The sequence below is a fragment of the Phycodurus eques genome, chromosome 1 (genome assembly GCF_024500275.1).
Source record: "Phycodurus eques isolate BA_2022a chromosome 1, UOR_Pequ_1.1, whole genome shotgun sequence".
Taxonomy (NCBI): domain Eukaryota; kingdom Metazoa; phylum Chordata; class Actinopteri; order Syngnathiformes; family Syngnathidae; genus Phycodurus; species Phycodurus eques.
In genome coordinates, this window is record NC_084525.1 from 14,416,648 (window position 1) to 14,442,554 (window position 25,907).

General features: G+C 41.5%; 1 protein-coding gene across 6 annotated transcripts; it reads left to right on the forward strand.

The window, feature by feature from the left end:
- The first annotated feature begins 564 nt into the window (after nt 1–564).
- nr2c2 (nuclear receptor subfamily 2, group C, member 2) lies at nt 565–24,745 on the forward strand. 6 transcript variants are annotated; one of them, XM_061679269.1, is made up of 15 exons: nt 4,614–4,778; nt 6,266–6,353; nt 6,542–6,637; nt 6,741–6,941; nt 12,369–12,474; nt 12,613–12,792; nt 13,396–13,552; nt 13,642–13,726; nt 13,959–14,104; nt 15,035–15,197; nt 15,360–15,481; nt 17,067–17,206; nt 19,659–19,796; nt 19,882–19,987; nt 22,797–24,745. In XM_061679269.1, exons 2-15 carry the CDS (start codon nt 6,294–6,296, stop codon nt 22,969–22,971), a joined length of 1,875 nt encoding a protein of 624 aa, XP_061535253.1. In that variant the 5' UTR covers nt 4,614–4,778; nt 6,266–6,293; the 3' UTR covers nt 22,972–24,745. The 6 variants fall into 6 exon arrangements, with proteins under 6 accessions (XP_061535272.1, XP_061535253.1, XP_061535287.1 ...); XM_061679303.1 differs by having other exon boundaries at nt 12,613–12,699; XM_061679295.1 differs by lacking the exon at nt 22,797–24,745 and adding an exon at nt 20,552–22,790.
- The last annotated feature ends 1,162 nt before the right edge of the window (nt 24,746–25,907 follow it).

Below are 25,907 nucleotides of genomic sequence, written 5' to 3' on the forward strand. Positions count from 1 at the left end.
GTTTCCTCTGCATTTTTTGGGCCATTTCCGGTAGCCGTTTTTACTTTCCTTTCCGTAACAAGGAACAAAGGAACAACAATGGTGACTGTGGAATAGTGTCTGCTAGAACAAATGGATTTAGATGACCAGATGACGTTTAATTATGCTGCAAAATCGATCGAGAATGCGGTGGCGTAGATTGTATGTAGAACCAAGGGGCACGCTGTGTACGTCATCACAGCATGTGACTAAAACGGACCAATCCCGAGAGATGATCTCCACGGCGTTCGACGCGCATCAACAAGGCGGGGGTCGGCAACCCGCGGCTCTTTGGCGCCGCCCGAGTGGCTCCCTGGAGCTTTTTCAAAAATGTATGAAAATGTAAAAAAGATGGGGGAGAAAAATATATTTTGGGTTTTAATGTGCTTTCTGTAGGAGTGCAAACATGACACAAACATTCTTAACGTTTTCCAATGCTGTAAAAATGTGTGGAATAAATATTACATTTCAACATTTCTGTCAACGAAGATTTGCGTCATAGCCTGCGACGCTGGCTTCTTTGAGCTCGGCGTGGCAGGTGGCTGTCGCAAACAAACCGGCGGGTGTGTGATGTGCCATGGATCGCAAAGCGAAAAAGAGAAAGACAGCCGAGGATTCAACAGTTCTCGAACCGAATCATTTGCTTTCATTGCCAACGCGGAAGGTTTGCCGACATGTCTGCTTTTTAATGACAAGTTGTCAAATAACAAAAAAGAGTCATGTGGAAAGACATTTCCAGGGAAGGCATGCTTGCTGTCCTTGTTGAACACATTCCCAGGAGTAAATCAAGCTGACCTCCAAATGGAAATGGCCGATATAGCTGACAAAGATTTATGGGTGTCCAAATTCAAAAGTCTGACAGCCGAGCTTGAAAATGTCACTCGCCAGAAAGCCCAGCTTGGCCAGAGCCACGAATGGAGCGAAATTGAAAGCCTCGCAACACCCGGTAAACAACTGGCAATGCTCTCCCTGACAGTTATAGGAACATGAAGAAATATGCATTTGCAGTATTATCCATCTTTGGATCAACATACGAGCAGATATTTTCAAACACAAACTACATTATATCCAAATACCGCAACCGCCTCACAGATGAGTCATGTGCCAAGATTCAAGTTACATTTTACATGCTCGGTGTTGAGAAGCTGTCCAGTGATGTCCGAAAACAGAAGTCACATTAAACGGGTAAGAAGACAATTCTGTCATAGGCCCATATTTCGCAACAAGGTGTCTGTTTTTACAAAGTGGTTTCTGATTTTTGTCAGTATATATTTGGAATGACACATAGGGATATTATTGTTTTGTTGCTCAGGTCCGAGGATGGCTGCGTTGTATTGTGCGTGTCAAAAGCGAAGAGGATGCTGCTTTTTACTTTGCACTGACTTACTTTTTTGTAGAAAACTAAAGAGAAGAGGATAATGCACATAAATCGAACTTAAACTGTATTATTTTAATTTTATATACTTTACCTTTTGTAAAAGGCTGGTGTTTTATTACACTCCGTCTGTTGCCCAGATAAGGGGGGAAAGAGAAGAGGATTGTTTGTATTATTGAGGATTGAACAGGACTGCATTTTATTTCCATGGGGACGACCACAAAGTCGATCATCGAACGGCGACCTAGGGTGTCCTGGTGCCAAGTGCACGTGGACACCCTTATGCTTGAACGTGGTGTTCGTTATGGACAATCCATGGTGAGCACAGAAGTCCAATAACAGAACACCACTCGGGTTCTGATCGGGGGGGCCGTTCATCCCAATCACGCCCTTCCAGGTCTCACTGTCATTGCCCACGTGAGCATTGAAGTCCCCCAGCAGAACGATGGAGTCCCCAGCGGGAGCGCTCTCCAGCACCCCCTCCAAGGACTCCTAAAAGGGTGGGTACTCTGAACTGCTGTTTGGTGCATAGGCACAAACAACAGTCAGGACCCTTCCCCCCACCCGAAGGCGGAGGGAGGCTACCCTCTCGTCCACCGGGTGAGCCCCAACGTTACAGGCGCTGAGCCGGGGGGGCAATAAGTATACCCACTCCTGCTCGTTGTCTCTCACCATGGGCAACTCCAGAGTGGAAAAGAGTCAAACCCCTCTCAAGAGGACTGGTACCAGAGCCCAAGCCGTGTGTGGAGGCCAGCCCGACTACATCTAGTCGGAACTTCTCAACCTCACACACCAGCTCGGGCTCCTTCCCTGCCAGAGAGGTGACGTTCCACTTCCCTAGAGCCAGTTTCTGTAGCCGGGGATCGGATAGCCAAGGTCCCCGCCTTCGGCCATATTCAGACTCTGATTATAATGAGCCTGATCCGTATTCATCCTTATCTGGGAGCAGCATGGCGTCCTCCCCTTTACCCCTCAGAAAGTCACAGCTAATGTCCATAGCGTTAGCCATTACGCTGTTTACCATTTTTTTAATGACGGAATTACAGGAGGTACATCAAGCAGAGGTGGGGCTGTTCATGGCTAGTCGTCTGATGACTGGAACCCACAATAGTCCCCCCCACGCACACACATACAGCTGTACATATTTCAAAGTTCATGCATCATCAATTTGAAAATGCCTGTCTTATACTTAAACTGTTATTTTGCTATCAAAATACCCTTTTTGTGTTGTTTATGTTGTTATATAGTAGGGAAGCATTGTTTCAATATTTGAGCTCTTTTTCTGTTTTTTTTCCTTGCAAACAGGTATTTTCAAGAAACTTAACTGTACTATTTACTAAAGAACGGTAAAAGGTAGAAATTTACTTTTTTCCTGATAAAAGAAGAGGGTTAAATCTTTCGTTTGGTAGGTTCCATGTTTCTATAGCTATAGAACACTATTTTCTGTAGGCCTTCAAAAATCTGTAAAAATGGTCAAAAATGGCTGGCACCCGGGTCTCCCAATTTCTGTAAAACGGCTGGCATTCATTCATCCATTTTCTGAGCCGCTTCACTTCACTGGGGTCGCGGGCGTGCTGGAGCCTATCCCAGCTATTCTCGGGCAGGAGGCGGGGTACACCATGAACTGGTCGCCAGCCAATCACAGGGCACACACAAGCACTCACATTCACACCTACGGGCAATTTAGAGTCTTCAATCAACCTACCATGCATGTTTTTGGGATGTGGGAGGAAACCGGAGTGCCCAGAAAAACCCCACCCAGGCACGGGGAGAGCATGCAAACTCCACACAGGCGGGGCCGGGGATTGAACCCCAGCCCTCAGAACTGTGAGGCAGTCGCTCTAACCAGTCGGTCACCGTGCTGTGCCAACAATTTTATTGTATCCTAAATGGAAAGGGAGTGAAAATGTTTTGAACCATTTTTGTATTGTTTTCTAAAGTTCAAATCCTATGATATACATACTTTCTGATCTTGCTAGTTCTGCATGAAAGCAGACAAATTAGTTTTTTAATCAAAACAAGACTTTTAGTCCATAATTTTTTTTTGCTTGGAAAACCCATAAACATTTTTTTTTCCATTTTATTTTTCTGACATCAATCACTACTTTTTGAATCAAACACTAACCCAGTCGTTCTCAAACTTAGAGGGTTGGGGCCCAATTTCAACATCCTCTGAGGCCAAAGGACAGCGCAAGCCCAGAGGCGCAGTGCAGTTTAAAAAGCCGACTGAAGCGCAGAGTCTGGCCCCAAGCGCAAGTTAAGCTGAAACCCACTTGACAATCACCGTAAAGGCATACATACTTAATGCGGCAGTCATTTATTTATTTATTTATTTATTAGCCTGCATGCTTTTGGGTTGTGGGAGGAAACCGGAGTACACGGAGAAACCCCATGCAGGCACGGGGAGAGCATGCAAACTCCACACAGGCGGGGGCGGGATTTGAACCCCGATCCTCAGAACTGTGAGGCAGATGTGCTGATCAGTCGCCCACATGACTTTGAAAATGTTATTCAGATTTTAGCGAGAATCATGGATACAATTTGATTTTGCGGGCCACCTAAAATGATGTGGCGGGCAGAATCTGGACCTCGGGCCTTGAGTTTGATATGATGCCCTAAAGCACAGGCGTCAAACTGGCAACCCGGGTGGCAGATCCGGCCCACCACGTAATTTTATGTGGCCAGCGAGAGTGTGCATCGACTTGTTTCTTGCTAAAATACCAAAATTGCAAATCGGCTTCACTTTTAAAAATGTTGAGATATTGTAAGCATTTTTTTGTTACCAACCCCCTTTTAAAATAAAATTGATTCATACTGTAGTTGAACAAACAGTTTTTACTGGCTTCTGATTTCAAAAGTAATTATCCATTCATTTGTGTATATGTAATAATATGTGGTAATCATGTGGGTTTGCAGTCAGAACGGCCCTCCGAGTGGAACCATAATTGCGATTTGGCCCGCGACAAAAATGAGTTTGATCCCCCTGCCTTACAGTGAGGAGAGCAGGTGAACACCATAGAAAGGTTAAAAACCACTGACAAAATAATCAGTCGAAATATTTTTTTTTTTCGATTGCCATTCGAATATGGGGGAAACGAAACAAACACGAATTCTAAATTTGTACAAAGAGTATTTTTGTGCGTATATTGTACACGTGCCTCGCCACGGGTAGACACTATGACGTCACCGCTGTCTGGCTCGCACGCGCCCGTCAGAGGAGGAGTGCGGGGACGCGACGGAGGAAGAAAGGAAAAAAAAAAAAAAAGAAAAAAAACCTCCAACGATCAACGGGTCACGAACTATGACCTTTAACAGCAGAAAAACAAAACAATTATTTTTATAAATAGCAGAGAGACCCGAATTCGTCGTTCGTCCACTTTTGGAGGTAAGACTCTGCCTTGGCTTGAAAAGCATAGAAAAGCCTTGAGACATTACTCTTGATAAAAGAGCGGCGCTAAGCTCCGGGTTTGCATGCTAGCTCCAATTAGTTCGCGGCCAAGGACCATGGGCGCACAGTGGCTCCTCCGAATTGTATATACATATACTTATGTAGGACATACAGTGTAACCAACGTGAGGTATTAATGTGTCACTTTAGTAGGGATGACGAACAAGCTGCGGGTCTGTTCGTGTTATGCTAGCTTGGACAGCTAACCTTAGACAACGCGACCTTTTTACCTTTGCCTTCCCGGAGGTACAAATGGGGCGGAAATGTCGCGGGATTTTTTACCTCGCCAAATGTTTATTTCCGACCAGCACATTCTCAGTAATGTTCAGAGCGTGTCAAATAATGGTCTGGCATGTATTCGTTGTGAAGATTCGCCCCCTGTGTAATTGGCTGTTTGCCAAATTCTCCATTTTGTTGTGTTGTGATTCGCAATGTGGTAGGGAAAGCCTGTTTTGATGGAGTAGTGTTGGACCAATCACTTAGCGGTGTGTAGCTCCACGCCCCTCCCTTTTAAAAGTTTGTTCGCCATGACGCCACACTTACTTCCGGGTGGCAACGCTATAAAATTCTCGTTGTAAACAAACCCTTACTTCCATATTCCAGTAGTGTCCACAATGAAAACAACACAAGCCAACCAGGCGTGCCAAGTTACTTACAAAGTAAAGATATTAAAACTCCTTTTAAAGAAATATATAGAGAAATAAAACAGAGGCCATTCCGGTGCATTCTGAAAGTCCAGAATAAGGTGCATGGAGTTGAGGGAATGTGATATTACGGTTTCCCTACCAGGGTGCAATTAAAAAGCTGCATGCCAATGATGCCATGGTGGAGGAAGGCTTTTGTCAGTCTGTCAGTGGAGCAGGGCAGTGACGGCAGCCTGTCACTGATGCTGCTCCTCTGCTTGGAGATGGTGCTGTGAAGTGGTTGCTGAGGATTGTCCGCGAACCATAATGGACAAAACTGAAAAGGCAGCAGCACTGTTGATCAAAGAGATGTGATTACATGTTATTTGACTAATGCAGAGCAACTGGGGTGTGAAAAAAAACAGCTTCAATGGGTGAAAGGTGATTTTGGACTTTTTCTCTACTGTAGTCGTTTGAATGTGTGAAGTGTGAGTTGGAAAGAAAATGTTACATGAGGTAAATTGTTTCCAAGGGAGATGGAACGCCGGCCGTAATTTACTTTTCAACAGATAGGGTGACTCAAAACCAGACATGGTAGAAAGTCAAATCCCACATTTTTGTTTTGTGATGTACCGTGAGAGTTTTCAAATGTAAAATATGCACCTTGGCTCAATAAAGGTTGGGAAACCAAAAATCATGAATAGCTTTCATGATATACACCAGCTTAAATATTGTATCACCCCTTTTATTGTTATGCACCTATGTAGTTGATTAATCATCCACCTTGCATTGTTCCAAACAGTCCTCACTAATGACCTTACATCGTCATCATGACGACCAACCTGAATTTGCTCACTCAGCAGAAAGCTGACTTTGAGTATGAGGCAGAGGTGAGTGTGGCTTCTTGTGTGGTCTGTTCCATGCAGTTTATTTTATTTTTTGACAAAATTTTGGAATTCTAATAAGACTGACTTGCAAGCTCCTCTGTGAACAAGCACATGCACAGCAATGCATTAGTTGTGTTTGTTTTGGCTTCTTAATAGAGATCTAGTGTGTTAAAATGTCTTTCAAATTGTAGGTGTCATTGTCCCCAACAGACTCGGCGATGAGTCAGTCACCTCAGCGCTTTCAGGTCGTTTCTAGTGAGGCTCCAGCAACATCACAGCCGATAAAGGTAAACTTTGCTTTCTTCCACCTTCAGTGCTGTCTACTCTTTTCACAATTATTTTGTGCCGATGTGTGTCTGCTACACTGTCACTCTTTATTCTCATTCTCAGATTATAACTGACCAACAGAGGGGTCAGAAAATTCAGATCGTGACTGCCATGAACTCTTCCAGTGCTCCAAAGCAGCAATTCATTTTGACTACTTCGGACAGCACTGGGGCAGGCAAGGTTATTCTGACCTCTCCAGACAACCACAACACAAAGCAGCTCATCTTTACCTCTGCAGAGAGCTTGATGCCAGGAAGGATACAGGTGATAACCATAAAATGCATACAAATCACCTCTCTCTCTGTTGACATGAATAGCAAAACTTTGATTCTTCAATATAACTTTTAATTTAAGAATATAGTGTGTTCCAAAAGTCACTATACACTTCCTTTTTTTCTAATTTGTTTCAGGTACCATTCTGAAAGGCGTGAGGCCATCATCATTTGACAGCTTAGGTTTTGCAAAATTGCTGCCTGGTTGCCGACTGCAGTTCAATACCAATTTTGTGGCGTAGTACAATTCTACAACCGCAATTCTAATGAAGTTGGGATGTTGTGTGAAACATAAATAAAAACAGAATACAATGATTTGCAAATCATGTTCAACCTATATTTAATAGAATACACTACAAAGACAAGATATTTAATGTTCAAACTGATCAACTTTATTGTTTTTAGCAAATAATCATTAACTTACAGTTTTATGGCTGCAACACGTTCCAAAAAAGCTGGGACAGGGTCATGTTTACCACTGTGTTACATCACCTTTTCTTTTAACGACATTCAATACACGTTTGGGAACTGAGGACACTAATTGTTGAAGCTTTGTAGGTAGAATTCTTTCCCATTCTTGCTTGATGTACAGCTTCAGCTGTTCAACAGTCCGGGGTCTCCGTTCTCGTATTTTACGCTTCATAATGCACCATACATTTTCAATGGGAGACAGGTCTGGACTGCAGGCAGGCCAGCCTAGTACCTGCATTCTTTTACTACAAAACCACGCTGTTGTAACACATGCAGAATGTGGTTTGGGATTGTCTTGCTGAAATAAGCAGGGGCATCCATGAAAAAGACGTTGCTTAGATGATGAAATCCCTAAATTCCTTGCAATTGTACGTTGGGGAACATTGTCCTTAAACTGTTCGAGTATTTTTTCACACACTTGTTCACAAAGAGGTGAAAACCTCGCCCATCTTTGCTTGCGAACTACTGAGCAATTCAGGGAAGCTCCTTTTGTACCCAATCATGGCACCCACCTGTTCCCAATTAGCCTGTTCACCTGTGGGATGTTCCAAACAGGTGTTTGATGAGCATTCCTCAACTTTTTTGCCACCTGTCCCAGCTTTTTTGGAACGTGTTGCAGCCATAAAATTCTAAGTTAATGATTATTTGCTAAAAACAATAAAGTTTATCAGTTTGAACATTAAATATCTTGTCTTTGTAGTGTATTCAATTAAATATAGGTTGAACATGGTTTTCAGATCATTGTATTCTGTTTTTATTTATGTTTAACACAACTTCCCAACTTCATTGGAATTGGGGTTGTACTTATCCATGGCAAGTTTCTCAAGACAGCATCTGTTCATGACAAATCATGCAGCAGAAAGCATGCTACTACCACCACTAATAAAAATAAATAAATACCAAAATCCAAGAACAGTCATTCGTGCTAAACCAGGGAAAGTTTATCCAAAGGGGCGCACTGACCTGAACTGCAGTCTGGGACAGCAAACCTTGCCAGGCAGCAATTTTGCAACACTGCTCTAAATGTTGATTGGGGTGCCATGTTTATAAGCATACAAAAATTGTAAAGCCGAAGCTATCAAATGCTGATGGAGTCATGTCTCTTAGAATGATATACCTGAAAGGAAATAGAAAAAAATGAAGATCTATAGTGACTTTTATTGATCTTCAGTAGAAGGAAAAAGTATTGCAGCCCTTTTGAATTTCTTAAATTTCTGCATAAATTGGTCATAAAATGTGGTCTGATCTTCATCTAAATCAGAATCCTCTTTATTTGCTAAGTATGTCAAAAGAAATGCAAGGAAATTGTCTCTGGTAGTTGGAGCACTCTCGTACGACAATTGACAGGCATTTTGACCAAAAAACAACTACTTTTGAGACATAAAAAGACACTATAGAGACTTACTTGGCAATAAAAGGTTACCGGTAATGTGGTAATGCTGATACAATTACAGTTATGCAAATGATGCAGAGTCCTCTAGCAATTTAATGGCAAGAGGGAACAAGCTGTTGGCATGTCTGTTTGTTTTCGTTTGCATTGATCGATAGCGCCTACCTGAGGGAAGGAGCTGGAAGAAGTGGTGACCAGGATGTGGAGTGTCCAAGAGGATTTTGCATGCTCTCGTCTTACTTCTGGCAGCGTGCAAGTCCTCAAGTGTCGGTAGGGGGGTGCCGACGATTTTGCAGTCGAATTTTGTCCTTTTTTATTCCAGCACCAAACCAGACTGTGATGGATGAACACAGGATTGATTCAATGACTGCTGTGTAGAACTGCCTCAACAGCTCTTGTGGCAGGCTGTGCTTCCTCAGAAGCCGCAGGAAGTCCATACTCTGCTGGGCCTTTTTGAGGATGGAGTTGATGATGCAGACTCGTCACCATCTTTATTGAGGCTGATGACTGTGGTGTTCTCTGCAAACTTCAGGAGTTTGACAGCCGGGTGCGTTGAGGTGGAGTTGTTCGTGTAGAACGAACAGGATCCTCGTGTAGGTCCCCGCGCCGTCGAGGTGTTCTAGGATGAAGTACAGTCCCATGTTGACTGATAATCCGCAGACCTGTTTGCTTGGTAGGCAAACTGCAGGGGGTCCAGCAGGGGCCCTGTGACGTTCTTGAGGTGGTCCAGCATGAGGCGTTCAAAGGATTTCTTGACCACAGATGTCAGGGCAACAGGCCCGTGGTCATTCAGATCCGAGATTGCAGATTTCTTGGGGACTGGGATGATGGTGGAGCGTTTGAAACAGGATGGTACTTCACACAGTTGCAGAGAACTATTGAAGGACTGGAGTGAGCTGGTCCACGCTGACTTTGAGGCAGGATAGGGACACAAGGTCTGGGCCCGCCGTTTTGTTGATCTTTTGACGAATACAAAACACAAAAACATAGACAGTACTAGAGAGCTTGTCACAGAGGCGACCACTCTGTTTCAAGAATAAACCTACATGGCTCTATTTTCGTGACCAGCAAGTCCAGAACTGCGCTTGGCGTAATTTCGTAAACGAGTGCAGCCGGCGTATTTAAAAGAAAAGGGGAAAAAAATGGACGGTCTGCCCTTCGTGGGTGTATTACACTTTTGGTCGTCGTGGGTGTGCTGTGTTCTGAGAATCTCAACAGATCACACACATAAAGATTCTACTGTACTGCCAATCTCGAATTCTCGTGTGAGCACACATTATCTCACAAAACCGAAGAAGAAGATTCACTTCCGGATACACGCCGATGTTTCCCGAGAGTTAAATTGTGTTAATGTGAAATCAAATTGTGATATGAAATTTAGGCCATATCACCCAACACTAACACCAGGTTAGAATTGTCACCTGTCAAGAAGCATTGCCTGATGTGTACAGTGCCTTGCTAAAAAGAGCTCTCAGAATTGTTGACTTGTATGAAGCTGGAAAAGGTTATAAAAGTGTCTCTGAAAGTCTTAATGCTCATCAGTTCACGGTTAGACAAATTGTCTCTAAATGGAGAAAGTTCAGCTCTGTTGCTTTTCTACCAAGGAGTGGCCATTCTTTAAAGATGACCGCAAAAGTACAACGCAAAATGCTCAATGAGGTAAAAAAAACAAAATAAAAACCTTTGTGTCAGCTAAAGACTTAAAAAAAATCACTGGCATGTGCCTACATCTCTGTTAACTAATCTGCCATGTGTAAAACATTAAACAAGAATGGGGTTCATGTGACTACAACAGAGGAGGAAGCCGTTGCTGTCTAAAAAACATTGCTGCACGTTTGAAGTTTGCTGAAGAGCTCTTGGATGTTCCATATCACTAGTGGCAAAATATTCTATGGACAGATGAAACCAAAGTTGAGTTGTTTGGGAGGAACACACAACGCCATGTGTGGAGTTAAAATGGCACAGCACACCAACATCAAAACCTTATGGTTTGGTGGAGTGACGGTCACGGTATAGGTGTTCTTTGTTACCATCATCAATGGAATAATGAATTCACAAATTTATCAAGATATTTTGCAGAATAACTTGAGGCCATGTGTCCAACAGTTGAAACTCAGAAGAGGATGTGTGTTGCAACAGGACAGTGATCCAAAACACAGAAGCAAATCAACAAGAGAATGGCTTCAGAAGATCTTCTGGAGTGACCCAGTCAAAGTTAACCCGATTGAGAGGCTGTGGCATGACATCAAGACCGCTAGTCACACCAGACATTCCAGGAATTTTGCTGAACTGCAAGTTTTTTTCTTTTAAAGAGGAATGATCCAAAATTCATCCTGATCATTGTGCACGTCTGATCTGCGATTACAGGAAACGGGAAATCCAGGTGTTCTCTTACTTTTTCCTCCCTAAATCTGCTCTATAAAAATATGAAAAAATATATATTTTTTGTATGTCATTAATTTACACACACTCTTTATTCATGTGATTTAGATGAAGTTCAGACTCCATTTTATGACCACTTTATGCAGAAATGTTTCAAATTCCAAAAGGTTAACATACTTTTTTCTCCCACTGTTACTTTACAAAAAACAAGTTTTCTCTCTGCGGTAGAGTGAATCAGACATTACTTGTTTAGATTTGCTTGTTTCCCCCATGTATGGGGAATATCTTGCTTCTTCAAATCTGTTGCATCATCATTGATAATGCTCCCTGGTGCGTATTCTGCCTTATAAGTCCCCAAGATCTCAATCAATCAATCAGTCAATCAATCTCAACCATGGTTGACTTTACCTCTCTCTATGTACGTCTTTTTTATGTCGTGTCATCATCTGCGGAGATTGAAAAAGTAACGAGCCTACTTGTAATGTAAAGACTGGAAAGTACAGATACAGGGGTGGCTTGAGGTATGAATGACTTGTCTTGGAGGTTTTCTGAAATACGAGCCGTTGCCCATCTGATTTTTTTTGTCTTAAGATACGAGCAAAAATCTGAGGCACTGTTCTGTGTTTTGGGAACAGATTAATTAATTTCCATTCATTACAATTGCAAAAGATTGGAGAAGATTTTATATATGGGTGTTTTGAGATACGATCGTGGTCACAAAATTAATTACACTCCTATCTCAAGGCACCCCTCTGTTTTTAAATGTTGGGAGTAAAAGTAAAAAGAAAAAAAAACATGCATAATCATGCTACGAAGAGCCTCTGTAACTTCCGCTACATCCTGGGCTAAACTTAGTTCCTCCCGACATATAAACAAATTAGAAAAGTCGAGATGTATCACTTCAACATTCTTCCTTGACACCAATTACTACTTTCCTATTAGCGGGGTTTTGGTGCCGTCGTGCCATCTTAGGGCCATACTGAGAGAGCACAAAAACCTAATCAATCAGATGGCTGTCTCGCTCTCTTGCATATATCTTAAAGGGCAATACACCCTCACTTTAATCCCAAGATGTTTCAACAACTGATGTTTGTTTTTCTAGAGATCCATTAAGAAAATTGGTTCACATATCTCAATATTGATCTTGTATTAATAACTATGTCACTTTGCTCTCAGATTGTCACAGATCCACTATCGATGGAGCACTTCATCGGCCAATCAGGGGATCTTAGTCGGTCGCAGACGGTGGAGTTCTGCTTGGTGTGTGGAGACAAGGCTTCAGGTGTTTCACTTGTCAGCAGACTTAAATGTTATAAATTGTATCTGTTTGTCTGTCATTCAGATCCATTCAGCCCAAGTGCATGCTAATCTGCTCGCACACACACAAAGTGACTCTCACAGTCATGTCATCTGTGTTCAGGCCGTCACTATGGAGCGATGAGTTGTGAAGGATGTAAAGGCTTCTTCAAGCGGAGTGTGAGAAAAAACCTGACCTACAGCTGCCGCAGTAAGCAAGACTGCGTCATCAACAAGCACCACCGCAACCGCTGCCAGTTCTGTCGGTTGAAGAAATGCATTAATATGGGGATGAAGACTGACTGTGAGTCAACAATAGAATGGTGACTAAAAAAATAGTTCCAAATACTACTCTGGTTTCTTTTGTGTCAGCAAGTGATAAGAAAGGGAAGACTCTTGGAACTAAAGTTGTTGTGGTTCCCTGTTAAAATAATAAGCAGACCTTTTTATGGACCGCTGACCTGAACTGAAAATTATGACAAAAACTGATGACTGACTGAATGACAAAGCAAAATTGTATTGGAGGTTCCCTCGCAAGATATTCCCCAAAAGTTTTTTTTTTTTTTTTTTTTTTTTCCCACAATTTCCTTGAAAAAAAGATACATTAATTTAGTTACCTGTGGGCAGTGTTGGGGAGTAAGTAATTACATGTAACGAGTTATGTAGACTTGGGACGTTGTGAGTCGGTGGGCTGAATTCCACCAACAACATTTAGTGTTCTCAGTACCCAAATGCTGATAAGAGTATTTTTAAAGGTGATTTTGAAATGAAATGAAAGGTAATGTAGCACAGTTGTTATTAAAAAAAAACAAAAAAACAAGTGGAATTGGGTTGGTACTATATATGTATTCTATATCATTGAAATAGGATGGATGATTACAGAACACATTTTGCTCTTTGTCCTCAGCTGTTCAGAGTGAGAGGAAGCCTGCTGATGTTGTGCCCCGAGAGAAACATGTCAACTGTGCTCCCTCCACTCAAAAGATCTACATCCGCAAGGACATGAACAGTCCGCTCATTGCCACGCCAACCTTCATCTCAGACACAGAAACAGATGGCTCCAGGTTAGTGGATCACAGCGGGATATGCCAAGGTGTTATGCGTCATATGCAGTGCAGGTTGTATGAATACTGAATGTTGTGTGCCGATCCAGCCTGCTGGACCAGGGGATGCTAGTTAATATCCAGCAGTCTGTTGTGCAGAGTGATGGAACGCTGATGCTGACAACTGACTCACAGGTACAACTCTTGTTGTTGTTTAATTATTTGTCCTTTTAAGGCTATTAAGGGTGTTTCTTTGTGAATGAGAGCAGAGAACATTGCTATTTTTTTACCTTGTGTTTTGGACACATCTGTTTTTTTCTCAGTGTGCTGGATTGAGCAAAAAAACAAAATATTTCCACTGACTTCATGCAGCCGCGGCGCACGATACTGACACAGTTTGAAGCATTGCTGTTGTATTTGTCTTTAGATGGAGTCTGGTCATGGTGACCTTGGGACACTCGCGAATGTGGTGACATCACTGGCCAGCCTGAGTGACTCTTTGAAACAGAACTTGAAAAATGGAGATTCATCAGACTGCCAATATGTGGAAAGGAACACTACAGAGATAACACGGTCAGTTAAAGCACTGCAAGGTTCATGATTTGACTTCTTATCATGAACGTGACTCCTCAAATGGGCAGAGGTGGCAGAGGTTCTCCCACTCTGTACTTAAGTAGAAGTACAGGTACTTGTGGAAATATAGACTTATGAAGGTAGAAGTACTCAACTGTTTAAGTAAAATTTAAAATGTACAGACTCTGAAAAGTACTCAAGTACAAAAGGAAATGTGATTTATTTATTAATTTATTAACCATCAGTTATATACAATACGTTGGCACCATAATATAAAAATAGTTTATCTCTTTTACCAGCTTTTATGGTGCTCAGACAGAAAAAAATACCTAGCATTGGCTCAGGTTTTTATGTCATACAAACAGTTTTTTCCCATAGCTTTGCTAATGTTGTGCATTGACTAACAAAAAATGGTAACTTAGCTAATGATAACAATAGAGAAAATACACCTTACTTGTATGTGTTTTTTCAGATTAGATAAATTTTTAATGTTATAAGCATGCAGTCTTTAGGCTGGCGCAAGACACAGTTTACTTTTTTCACATTGTCCGTGGACAACCTCCTCATCCGTGGAGGTTGAAAAAAGTAACAAGCCTATTTTGACAAAGTAAGGAGTAGAAAGTACAGAAAAACTGTTTTCAAATGTAGGGGGTAAAAGTAAAAAGTCATCAGAAAAATAAAAATAAAGTGTAGATACTTGAAAAATCTACTAAAGTACAGTAAATGAAGTACTTGTACTTTATTACTTCCCACCACAGCAAATGGGCCTTAGTAGGTTTCTTCTGACATTTTGCTGTATCAAGACACAGCTAAGCGATGTGTGCTGCCTTCTTTAATGTTATCATGAAAACATGTTTGGTGTTTTGAGGAGTTTTCTGTGAATCAACAAATTGACATGCTTGTGCACCTGTGTGTGTGTGTTTTGCACAGTGCCTTTGACACCCTGGCCAAAGTGCTCAATCCACCTGAAGCGAAAATCGTAGCTGACAAGTGTGTTAGTGAAACGACCTTTCAGCTAATAGACCGAGACCAGGAAACTCCGATCATTGAGGTGGAAGGGCCGCTGCTCACAGACGGGCATGTTAATTTTAAGGTGGGTGAGATCGGGTAGCTCATAAGCCCAATATCAGATATCCCAATGTCAACTATCATCATTTACAATTAAAGTATTCGGTATTGCCATGAAAAAGGACTGTGAATGATACGTCTCCTTGAAATAACCTGGAAAACCGTTGTCTTTACCTCTTCCTTCTAGCTGACTATGCCCAGCCCCATGCCTGAGTATCTGAATGTACACTACATCTGTGAGTCAGCTTCCAGGCTTCTCTTTCTTTCGATGCACTGGGCACGTTCCATCCCTGCGTTCTTAGCCCTCGGGTAAGGACACGAGCAGTGCACATTTAAGGACAAACACAAAAAGGCATGTACTTTAATTGTAAGCAGTAATGGTATGCAAACTCCACACAGGCGGGGCCGGGGATTGAACCCCGCTCCTCAGAACTGTGAGGCAGACGCTCTAACCAGTCGTCTACCGTGCCGCTGCAAATTTATTAAAAAATAAAAACTGAAATATCCCACAGCCATAAGTATTCAGACCCTTTGCTCATTATTTAGTAGGAGCACCCTTTTTTAGCTAATACAGCCATTGTTTTTCACACCTGGATTTGGGGATCCTCTCCAGTTCTGTCAGGTTGGATGGTGAACGTTGGTGGACAGCCATTTTCAGCTCGCTCCAGAGATGCTCAATTGGGTTTAAGTCTGGGCTCTGGGTGGGCCATTCAATAACAGTCATGGAGTTCTTCTGAAGCCACTCCTTCGTTATTTTAGCTGTGTGCTTACGGTCATTGTCTTGTTGGAAGGTGAACCTTCGGCCCAGTCTGAGGTCCTGAGCGCTCTGGAGAAGGTTTTCATCCAGGATATCCTTATACTTGGTGGGATTCATCTTTCCTTCGATTGCAACCAGTTGTCCTGTCCCTGCAGCTGAAAAACACCCCCGCAGCATGATGCTGCCACCACCATGCTTCACTGTTGGGACTGTATTGGACAGGTGATGAGCAGTGCCTGGTTTTTATCCACACATACTGCTTAGAATTAAGGCCAAAAAGTTATTTCTTAGTCTCATCCGACCAGAGAAAATTATTTCTCACCATCTTGGAGTCCTTCAGTTTTTTTTTTTTTTTTTTTTTGCAAACTCCATGCGTGCTTTCATGTGTCTTGCACTGAGGAGAGGCTTCCGTCTGGCTGCTCTGCCATAAAGACCCAACTGGTGGCTGCAGTGATGGTTGACTTTCTAGAGCTTTCTCCCATTTCCCGACTGCATCTCTGGAGCTCAGCCACAGTGATCTTTGGGTTCTTCTTTACCTCTCTCACCAAGCCTCTACTCCCCTGATTGGTCAGTTTGGCCGGACGGCCAGCGCTAGGAAGTGTTCTGGTCATCCCAAACGGCTTCCATTTATGGATTCTGGAGGCCACTGTGCTCTTAGGAACCTTAAGTGCAACAGAAACTTTTTTTGTAACCTTGGCCAGATCTGTGCCTTGCCACAATTCTGTCTCGGAGCTCTTCAGGCAGTTCCTTTGACCTCATCATTCTCATTTGCTCTGACATGAACTGTGAGCTGTAAGGTCTTATACAGACAGTTGTGTGGCTTTCCTAATCAAGCCCAATCAGTATAATCAAACAGAGCTGGACTCCAATGAAGGTGTAGAACCATCTCAAGGATGATCAGAAGAAATGGACAGCACCCAAGTTAAATATATGAGTGTCACAGCAAAGGGTCTGAATACTTATGGCTATGTGATATTTCAGTTTTTCTTTTTTAATATATCTGCAAAAATTTCAACAATTCCGTTTTTCTTTTATTTTTTAGGAGCCGAGCTGTCAGGGGAAACAAACAATTAATACTTCAAGCATGCATGTGACATGAAACTTGTTGTCTATTCTATTGTCATGGCTCTTTCTCAGGCAGGAAGAAAATATTGGTTTGGTGCGAGCCTGCTGGAATGAGCTGTTCACTCTGGGTCTCGCTCAATGTGCTCATGTGATGAACCTGTCCACCATCCTGGCTGCCATTGTCAACCACCTTCAGAGCAGCATCCAGGATGGTATGGACCACCAACCTCTTCATCTCACAGTAGGACAAAAGTTAGGAATAGTAGGACAAAACATTTGGAGTATCACAATATGCCCAATTCACAGGCAAGAATCACAGAATGTTTTAGTCATACAATCTACACTTCTTATTTCCCTTGGATCTTAACCCTATTGAGGGCTGTCCACAGCTACACATCTCTCCCTGTCTTCTGCTCTCATGCTAGGTATCTGCAAGTCTTCCCTCATAACCTCCACCGCCATCTGATACAATGTACTCAAATTTCAGTTAAAAAAAGAAAAAACACACAAAGAAACTATTACACTATATTGTCAAAAGTATTTCCTCCCCTGCCTTGACACACACTTGTTTTTAAGGGATATGCCATTCTAAATCCATTTTGTTTAATATGAACTCTTGTGGAAAGGCTTTCAACAAGGTTTAGCAGTGAGTTTATGGGAATTTTTGCCCATTCTTCCAGGAGCATATTTGTGAGGTCACACACGGTTGTTGGATGAGAAGGGCTGGCTCACTGTCCACTCAAAATCAACCCAAAGGTGTTCTATCGGGTTGAGGGCACGACTGTGCAGGCCAGTCAAGTTCCGCCATACCAAATTCTCTCATCCATGTCTTTATGAACCTTGCTTTGTGCACCGTTGCACAGACATGGTGGAACAGGGACGGGTAATTCCCAAACTGTTTGACTGTCCAAAATTTCTTGGTGTGCCGAAGCATTCAGAGTTCTTTTCACTGGAGCTCAGGGGCAAATATTTTGGACATTTTCAACTGCGTGGGAACAGTTTAGTGATGGCCCCTTCCTGTTCCAACTTGACTGTGCACCAGTGCACAAATCAATGTTCATAAAGACATGGATGAGAGATTAACTTTACTGGCCTGCACAGTCCCGACCTCAACCCTATAGAACACCTTTGGATGAATTACATCAGAAATTGAGAGCTAGGCCTTCTCGTCCAACATCAGCGCGTAACCTCACAAATGCGGATCTGGGGAAAAAAAATTCATAAATCCCCCCCCAAACACACACATCTAAACCTTGTGGAAAACCTTCCCAGAAGAGTTTAAGATGTTATAACTGCAGAGTGTGAACCGATGTCATATTAAACCATATTAATCAAGAATGGGATGTCACTTAAATTCATATCTGAGTCAGGGCAGGTGGGCAAATACTTTTCCCAACATAGTGTAGTTTGATGCTGGCAGGCATGTCAGATTTTCATGTCACTTTAAAATAGATATAAAATGTTGCCTTGAGATATGAGTTTAATTAGTTCCACCACTACACTTGTGAATCAAAACACTCGTATCTCAAATCATCTTTCCTGATTGAAATGAATGGAAATGCCATTAATCTGTTCCAGCCAGCCCCCCAATAAAGAACATAAATATTTGTCATGTGTTTTTCAATAATAAAAATTGCATTCTATAGTATTGTGCTTTATAAAAAAATCAGTAATGACATAAATAAATGGAATGTAAAGAAATTAAAAAATTTTTTGCCTCATTTTTTTTTTTTGCTGTAATCAATGGACGTGCTGCTCCTTCTGGTGTGTGTGCCTCGGTAACCTGTGGTAGTCTAATACAGACATCGGTCACAACTCCTCATTCAGCGGCAGTAATATTAATTGTTCTTCGCAGAGGAAAAATAATATGGTTATATTATCTTTCTACATGTGTTGGCAAAGTTATTCGGTTATTTTAAATACACGTGTAATTTTCTTTGTTTTATATTTAGTTTGACAGTGACCGTCAACTGGAAGTGGTGATAAACAGCTTGAAGCCTTTTTATTTTTTTTTTTTTATTTTTTTTTTTTAAGAATTGTTCACAATTTGCCAAACTGCTGCTTGTTGTGAAGCGAGTTGAGTTGAGTTACTGCCACCATACAGTACGTGTATCTCAAATTTTTGCTCGCAAGTCCATTCATCCATCCAATCTCAGCCTCGCTTATCCTCACGAGGATCGCAGGTGTGCTGTAGCCTGTCGCAGCTGACTTTGGGCAAGAGGCGTTGTGACCCTGAACTGGTCGCCAGCCAAGTGCAGGACACGTATAGACAGACAACCATTCACACTCAGATTCAAACCTCAAGCAATTTAGAGTCTTCATTTAACCTACCATGCATGTTTTTGGAATGTGGGAGGAAACCAGAGTACCCGGAGAAAACCGGCGCAGGCATGGGCAGAACATGCAAACTCCAGACAGGAAGGCCGAGCCAGGATTTGAACTGTCAACCTCTGAACTGTGAGGCGGATGTGCTCACTAGTCTGTCACCATGCTGCCTGATTGCAAGTTTAAGGAAAAAAATCGTCCGAATGATGGCTCATATCTCGACAAACCAAGTCGGGTCACTTGTATCTCAAGGCACCACTGTATCATCCAGGACTATATGAGATTGCTGCCACTTGAAGATAATCCCGCATGGTTGACACAGACGTTGTTGTCTTGTAGACAAGCTGTCAGGGGAGAGGGTGAAGCAGGTGATGGAGCACATCTGGAAGTTCCAGGAGTTCTGCAACAGCATGACGAGGTTGGAGACAGACAGCTATGAGTACGCTTACCTGAAGGCCATCGTGTTGTTCAGTCCAGGTGAGTCGTTATATCTCACCAGTACTGTGACTAGTCAAATGATGGAGATCTGAGGAATAAAAGCACATTTGTATCATGTCATCAGATCACCCTGGTGTTGACTGTGGCGGACAGGTGGAAAAGTTTCAAGAGAAAGCCTTGATGGAGCTGCAGGACTACGTACAGAAAACATATCCAGATGACACCTACAGGTACAGAAGTGATATCATATGGTCCTTCTTCCCCCACAAGAGTCAACTTATTACAAGTACAAGTGGTTGAAGCAGTATTTTAATAATTTCTGGATTATGGTTACATTATCTATAGCAGTGTTCCTTAAATATTTTACACCAAGTACCACCTCGAAAAATACTTACTTTCAAAGTACCACCATAATGATCATCATTAAAATACAACGACAAAGATATCTTTCCTAAAAAGTTTATTTATCATTATAAGCCACTGAACATTAACAATGTGCCTAAATATTGGCCAAAAAGCTGCTTAAATTATTCAATTAAAAGTGTATTGCACATAAATGTTAAATGCAAATGTATCTTACTTAAAAGTTAAATACAACTGAACAGTACTTATAAAATGTACTATAAATAACCAGACGAGTTTTCACATCAAACAGCCAACCACTCCCTTTGAAGTCAACAACCCCCTTTGAAGATACACACCCCTGGTGAACGTCTCCCTCTTGTGGGTCACCACACAGTCTCCCCCCCCCCTACCCCCCACCAGAATTCACCATAACTCCCCCAAACTTGCAGGACTTGCGACACTGCTAGGCCTTGGCCCCAAACCTGGCATGGGAGGAACACAACCCATCGTTGTGTTGGAAGTGGGCCGTAACTGCGGCTCCTGTGTGGACCAACTGTTGCCTGTTGGCAAGGAAAATCCTGTCCGACAGTTGTTTCTGGAGGAGGAGATGCGGGATCAGCGGAGCCCAGCACAGCAAGTGTCTTTCCATCATCTTGGACGGTTTGCCGTCACAGAGGCCTTTGCGGGAGAGCAGGCGACCCGCTTTCTAAAGTTCGGACAGTTTGAAGAGTCTCAAGAGGAATGCCTTGAGCACATCGTACTTGTCGCTGGCTGGTGGAGCCTAAAGGAGCACCATCACTCTGGCTGTTGTCAAGGCGTCCAATGCCGCTAACACATGGAACATCTTGGGTCATTCCTCTCAGCAGGAACTGGGCCTCAATGTGCTGCAACCACGGCTGCGTGTTGTGCTGCCAAAAGTAAGGCAACGTGACTGTTGCGGCATAGATGCTGGCTTTGGGTACCTCGTTCACTGCGCTCTGCATAGCCACCACGGGTCAATTGTTGTCACCGTCGTGTTCTGACGTTATTGATATGTCAGGGTTACCAATTGTGGAGATGCAGTAAATAACAAGACGAGGAGATGAGTCCCAGTCATGTCACTTTACTCTCCATATACAAACTGAGTGTTTTCACATCAAACAGCCAACCACTCCCTTAGAATCTTTTATCTCTCGCCCCACTCTTGAAGATACACGCCCCTGGTGAATATCTCCCTTGTCTGGGTCACCACACAGTACTGAATTCAAAAAAAAAGTTTAAACAGGCTGTATGCATAGCTACATATTATTCTAATATGCTTGATTGAATTTCTTGTTTTTAATGTAAATTGTATTTGTTTTTAATTCAGTGATTCTTTCACATACCTCTAGGAGGAGCCTGCATACCACTAGTAGTACTTGCACCACACTATTGAGACTCACTGATCTATAGACATGCATATGTCTCCACACTAAAACCGCTACACACTGTTTTTTCTCGCACTTAAATTCATTACAGACGACAGTTACTCGACACATCACTGCACTTTAAATCAAAAGGTGGGGTGGGCACCGTTATCAACACAGCGAGATATGCACGGGGTCATCTTGATTGACAAAGTTTTGAAAATCATCACGACCGTACATCAGCACTTTATTAAACTGGCCACGTAAATAACCACTCAACACATTCAAGTTAGTGACCTTTTACTGCTCAAAGTTTGCCAGACTTAGACTGAACCTGGTAAAACCGCTTTCGGTTTTTCTGCTGCATATCCTTGGACTATTCTAGTAACTCACACTCAAAACAATTGTTACCATGTACCATTTCAGTCATATAATCAACAAATATTTGACTTCTGAATGCACAGTGGTGCCTTGACTTACAAACGACCAGACTTTTTTCGAGATACAGGCCATCACACTGACAGTTTGTTCCTTCGACTTGCAAGCCAACATTTGAGATACGAGTGCAAGTTGGTGGCAGCAAACTCAACTCACTTCCTAACAAGCAGCAGTTTCGCAGATAGTGAGCACTTTGAGAAAAGAGGCTTTACGCTGTCTATTGCCACTCCCAGTTAGAGTTTACTGTCAAACTAAACTTAAAACAAAGATACACATTGTGTATTTAAAACAACTACACAACTTGGCCATAGGAACCTCTCCTTAGTTTAATGCTAACACACAATGCAAACTGCCACAGAGGGGCTGACAAATAGCATCGATAGTTGCGGTGTTATAACTCTTTAAGCAACTGATATTTGAACACACATGATGCATCAACACATGGAGACAGACATTTCACAATACTCCCATGCATATATTATTCATCCTCTGCGGAAAAAACGGCTAATTTTACTATCATTGGAGCTTACTACTTTAGTTATGAAACTGTTCTTCATGTGAGTCTCTGTTTCTTTGTGACATTGTCTCCTAGTGACGAAGACGCACACACTAGAAGGACAACAAGGGCTAGAACGGAATAATGCCATTTGTATTCATCTTAGTGGGTAAAGATGATTTAATATAGAACTGTATTTAATCATGTTTGCTCTGTTGTTATTTCTGTTTCTGTCCTATGTCCTCTGGACAATATTTAAAATGCCGGCCTGCCCTCAGTGATCTTTGGAGATTTAAATAAAGATTTGATTTGTAATAAAAAGTCGCAAACATAGAAAATTATGTCGTGTTTGTGGGTGTGCGTGTGCATCTCCAGGTTGACTCGCATCCTGACTCGTCTCCCGGCGCTGCGCCTCATGAACTCCAACATCACGGAGGAGCTCTTCTTCACCGGCTTGATCGGTAACGTCTCGATTGACAGCATCATTCCCTACATCCTCAAGATGGAAACTGCTGAGTATCACAGCCAGGACATTGACCCCGCGGACTGACGCATCCTCACCCGGGTGATTTCGAAAAAAGTATCAAAATCTCCACTTCAGGTGCCCTTTGTTCCCCAGAGGTTTGTTCAAGGTTTATAGTTGAAACTGTAATGAGCATCCTGCAGTGGCCTCATTTCTCATTATTCACAAACTTCCCCTTTAATTTTGGGGTAGAATAATAAAGAATCCAACTAAATACAGTTTATAAAAGAAAATATGGCATCTAAATTTCTAAGTTGCCTGCATTTCAAGGTATGTTCAAATATGTGTGAGTTGCCTTGCGGTACAAAGTAGTAGTACCTAATACCTGGTCATGCGCTGTTCATGTGAGCAATTCAAAATGTTATTTAACAAGTAATATAAATATGCATTGCAATGGCTTTACTAATCTCTTTCTCTCGCTTTTTTTTTTTTTTTTTTTAATACGATGAATACATGTAACCAACAACTGGAAGGAGACCATCTATCAGTTTCTCACATTTGCTCATGTAACAAAAGCAGACCTCAGTCTTTAATCTGTAAGGAAATTGCTTGTACAGTTCATTGATATTATTCTTTATGTATTTATTCCAGTTTTTAGTTTGAGCTTTTTTTCATGCAATTGGCCAAATGAGCGGATTAGGTTGTATAATTAGTTTTTGTAAATTGCCGAACGGCATTTCTGAAGTTGTGGGTGTGTTTATGTTGATGCACACCTAGTTTCTGGCCTTGAATACATGGCTAATGTATCCCGTGCAATCGCCTCATCAATTTTCCCTTTATGACAATCATTGATTTTTTTTTTTCCCTGGCCCTTTATTGTCTCTCGACTGTTTGTCTCAATTGTGTATGTTTATTTATCAAAAGGATTTATTTTTACATATGTTTTGCTTTTCAAATGTGTTGCTTATGTGTACCTATGCTACTGTTTTTGTGCTTGTGTTTGCATTTGTACTCTGCTCAGTGCACATCAGTCAGCTTTTGTGGTGTTCATCCACATCCATCCTGACGAAACCTTTTGTGTTTTGTATGTTTTCTGAAAACTACAATTTGTTCTGAACAATTTTGCTCGTCGCATAATAAGTGTACTTAAGTCATTTTGGGCAGGTTTTCCTTAATTTAAGGGGGGAAAAAAGAATCCTTGGAAGCAAGTCCCAAGTACATCGTCTTGAAGACTTTATGCAGCTGCTTCCTGCTTGTATGATGAGAGAAAAATGTATCCATGAACGAGAATGGAAAACTAAATGTTAGTATAAAAGTGAATGGTAATATTTGGGTTTAAAACTCATTGAGACAGTTTGTATAGGTGTTTGTTGGAACTTAGCTTTGTACATGTAATTTAATTAAAATGAGTGCATGTTGTTTTTAAGCAATTTTATAACGTTTATGCCGTCTGCCCTGTTAACAATCATTTTATAGTGCATTGTCGTGCATGAAGAAGTGGCTCATTGCATTTTATTAAATGCCATATGAAAAGAGTTGATTTAAATGTGGTTACTATGAACACCCACTTGGAAGATGTTTGATTTTTTTTTTTTTTTTTTATCTTAGTGATTTGAGTATTCTCGGATTAACATTTTGTATGACATACAGTATGTCTGTTTGTTTTTTGCTAATGTATATGTACGGTTTTCTTTAAACAGAAAATTTGAGTTATTGTTTTACCCAAATTGATTGCAACCTTATTTCTACCTCACTGACGAAGATGTAACCCATTGTATTAGCTGAACTCCTATATTAACATTCCAGCCTCTGAGGCTGGCTTTGTTAAAGCCACACACAATGAATAAACTTTTCCATCCAATTTGGCTATTGGACCGTTCTTTTTTACACTGCTATTGCATAATACATGAATACACTTTACTGTCTCTAACAATTGTCACCACAACACGAATGCTACTTGCGAATGCTAAAATGACAGCATTTACAAAAACAAGTTTTAAATTTGGAATGCTCACTAGATTTATTTTAGCTTCACATAAATTGATCATTTTTCGATTATTGTCATAACTATAGAATGTATACAAACGATTCAATACAAGACAGGTTAAAAAAAAAGAAAGGCAGCAGTAGATATCATTTGATACAAATGTGCATGTACAATAGGAATAGGAAGAAGTGAAAAACTTAATTCTGAGTACACATTTGACTTAAATAATTATATTAATGACGAAATAGGAAGGTATTCATATATATCAAACTCTATGTGTATCCAAAAATAACGGCTCCATGTAAGGTAGGGGTGTCAAAACAAATTTTTGTCACGGGCCACGTCGTAGTTATGACTTCCCTCGCGGGCCGCTACGACTGTGAACCCATATAAATGAAAGATTACCTCATATACTGTAGTTACACACAGTATACGGAACACATTGATGAATAACCAGTTTTGAAATCAGAAGCCTATAAAAACATGTTTTTCAACTATTACATTTCTTTTCAAAGGGGGATTGGTAACAAAAAAATGCTTGCAAATATCTCAATGGAACACAAGGAGCATTTTTTTATTTGCTTTCGCGGGCCACATAAAATGATGTGGTGTGCCGGATCTGGCCCCCGGGCCACCAGTTTGACACCTGTGATGTAAGGTAACCAAGACAGTCAAGCTAACATAGTCAACTGGTCTAGTCAACATAACCATCATCATCACAGTTTTGTTTATATTTGATTTATATATTTTTAATAACTCTTGTGTTAAACAGACTAAGGGAACTACATGTTTTCTGTTCATAATCATAGTCTTTCCACAAGGTAACTCATCTAATGGAGTGACATTTCTGTTTCATGTTTGTTCTTGTCATGGATTTTTCTAAATAGACCTGTTTCTTAAAGTAAGATGTTTATTTTCGACATTATCAGTGCTGTTTTGAATTCGACTGAGTTGTAAAATTTGAGTGTATTTAAGTTGATAAATCACGGTTCTATGGTTCTATTTGTATATTTGGTTCTATGCAGTTGGTTCTATG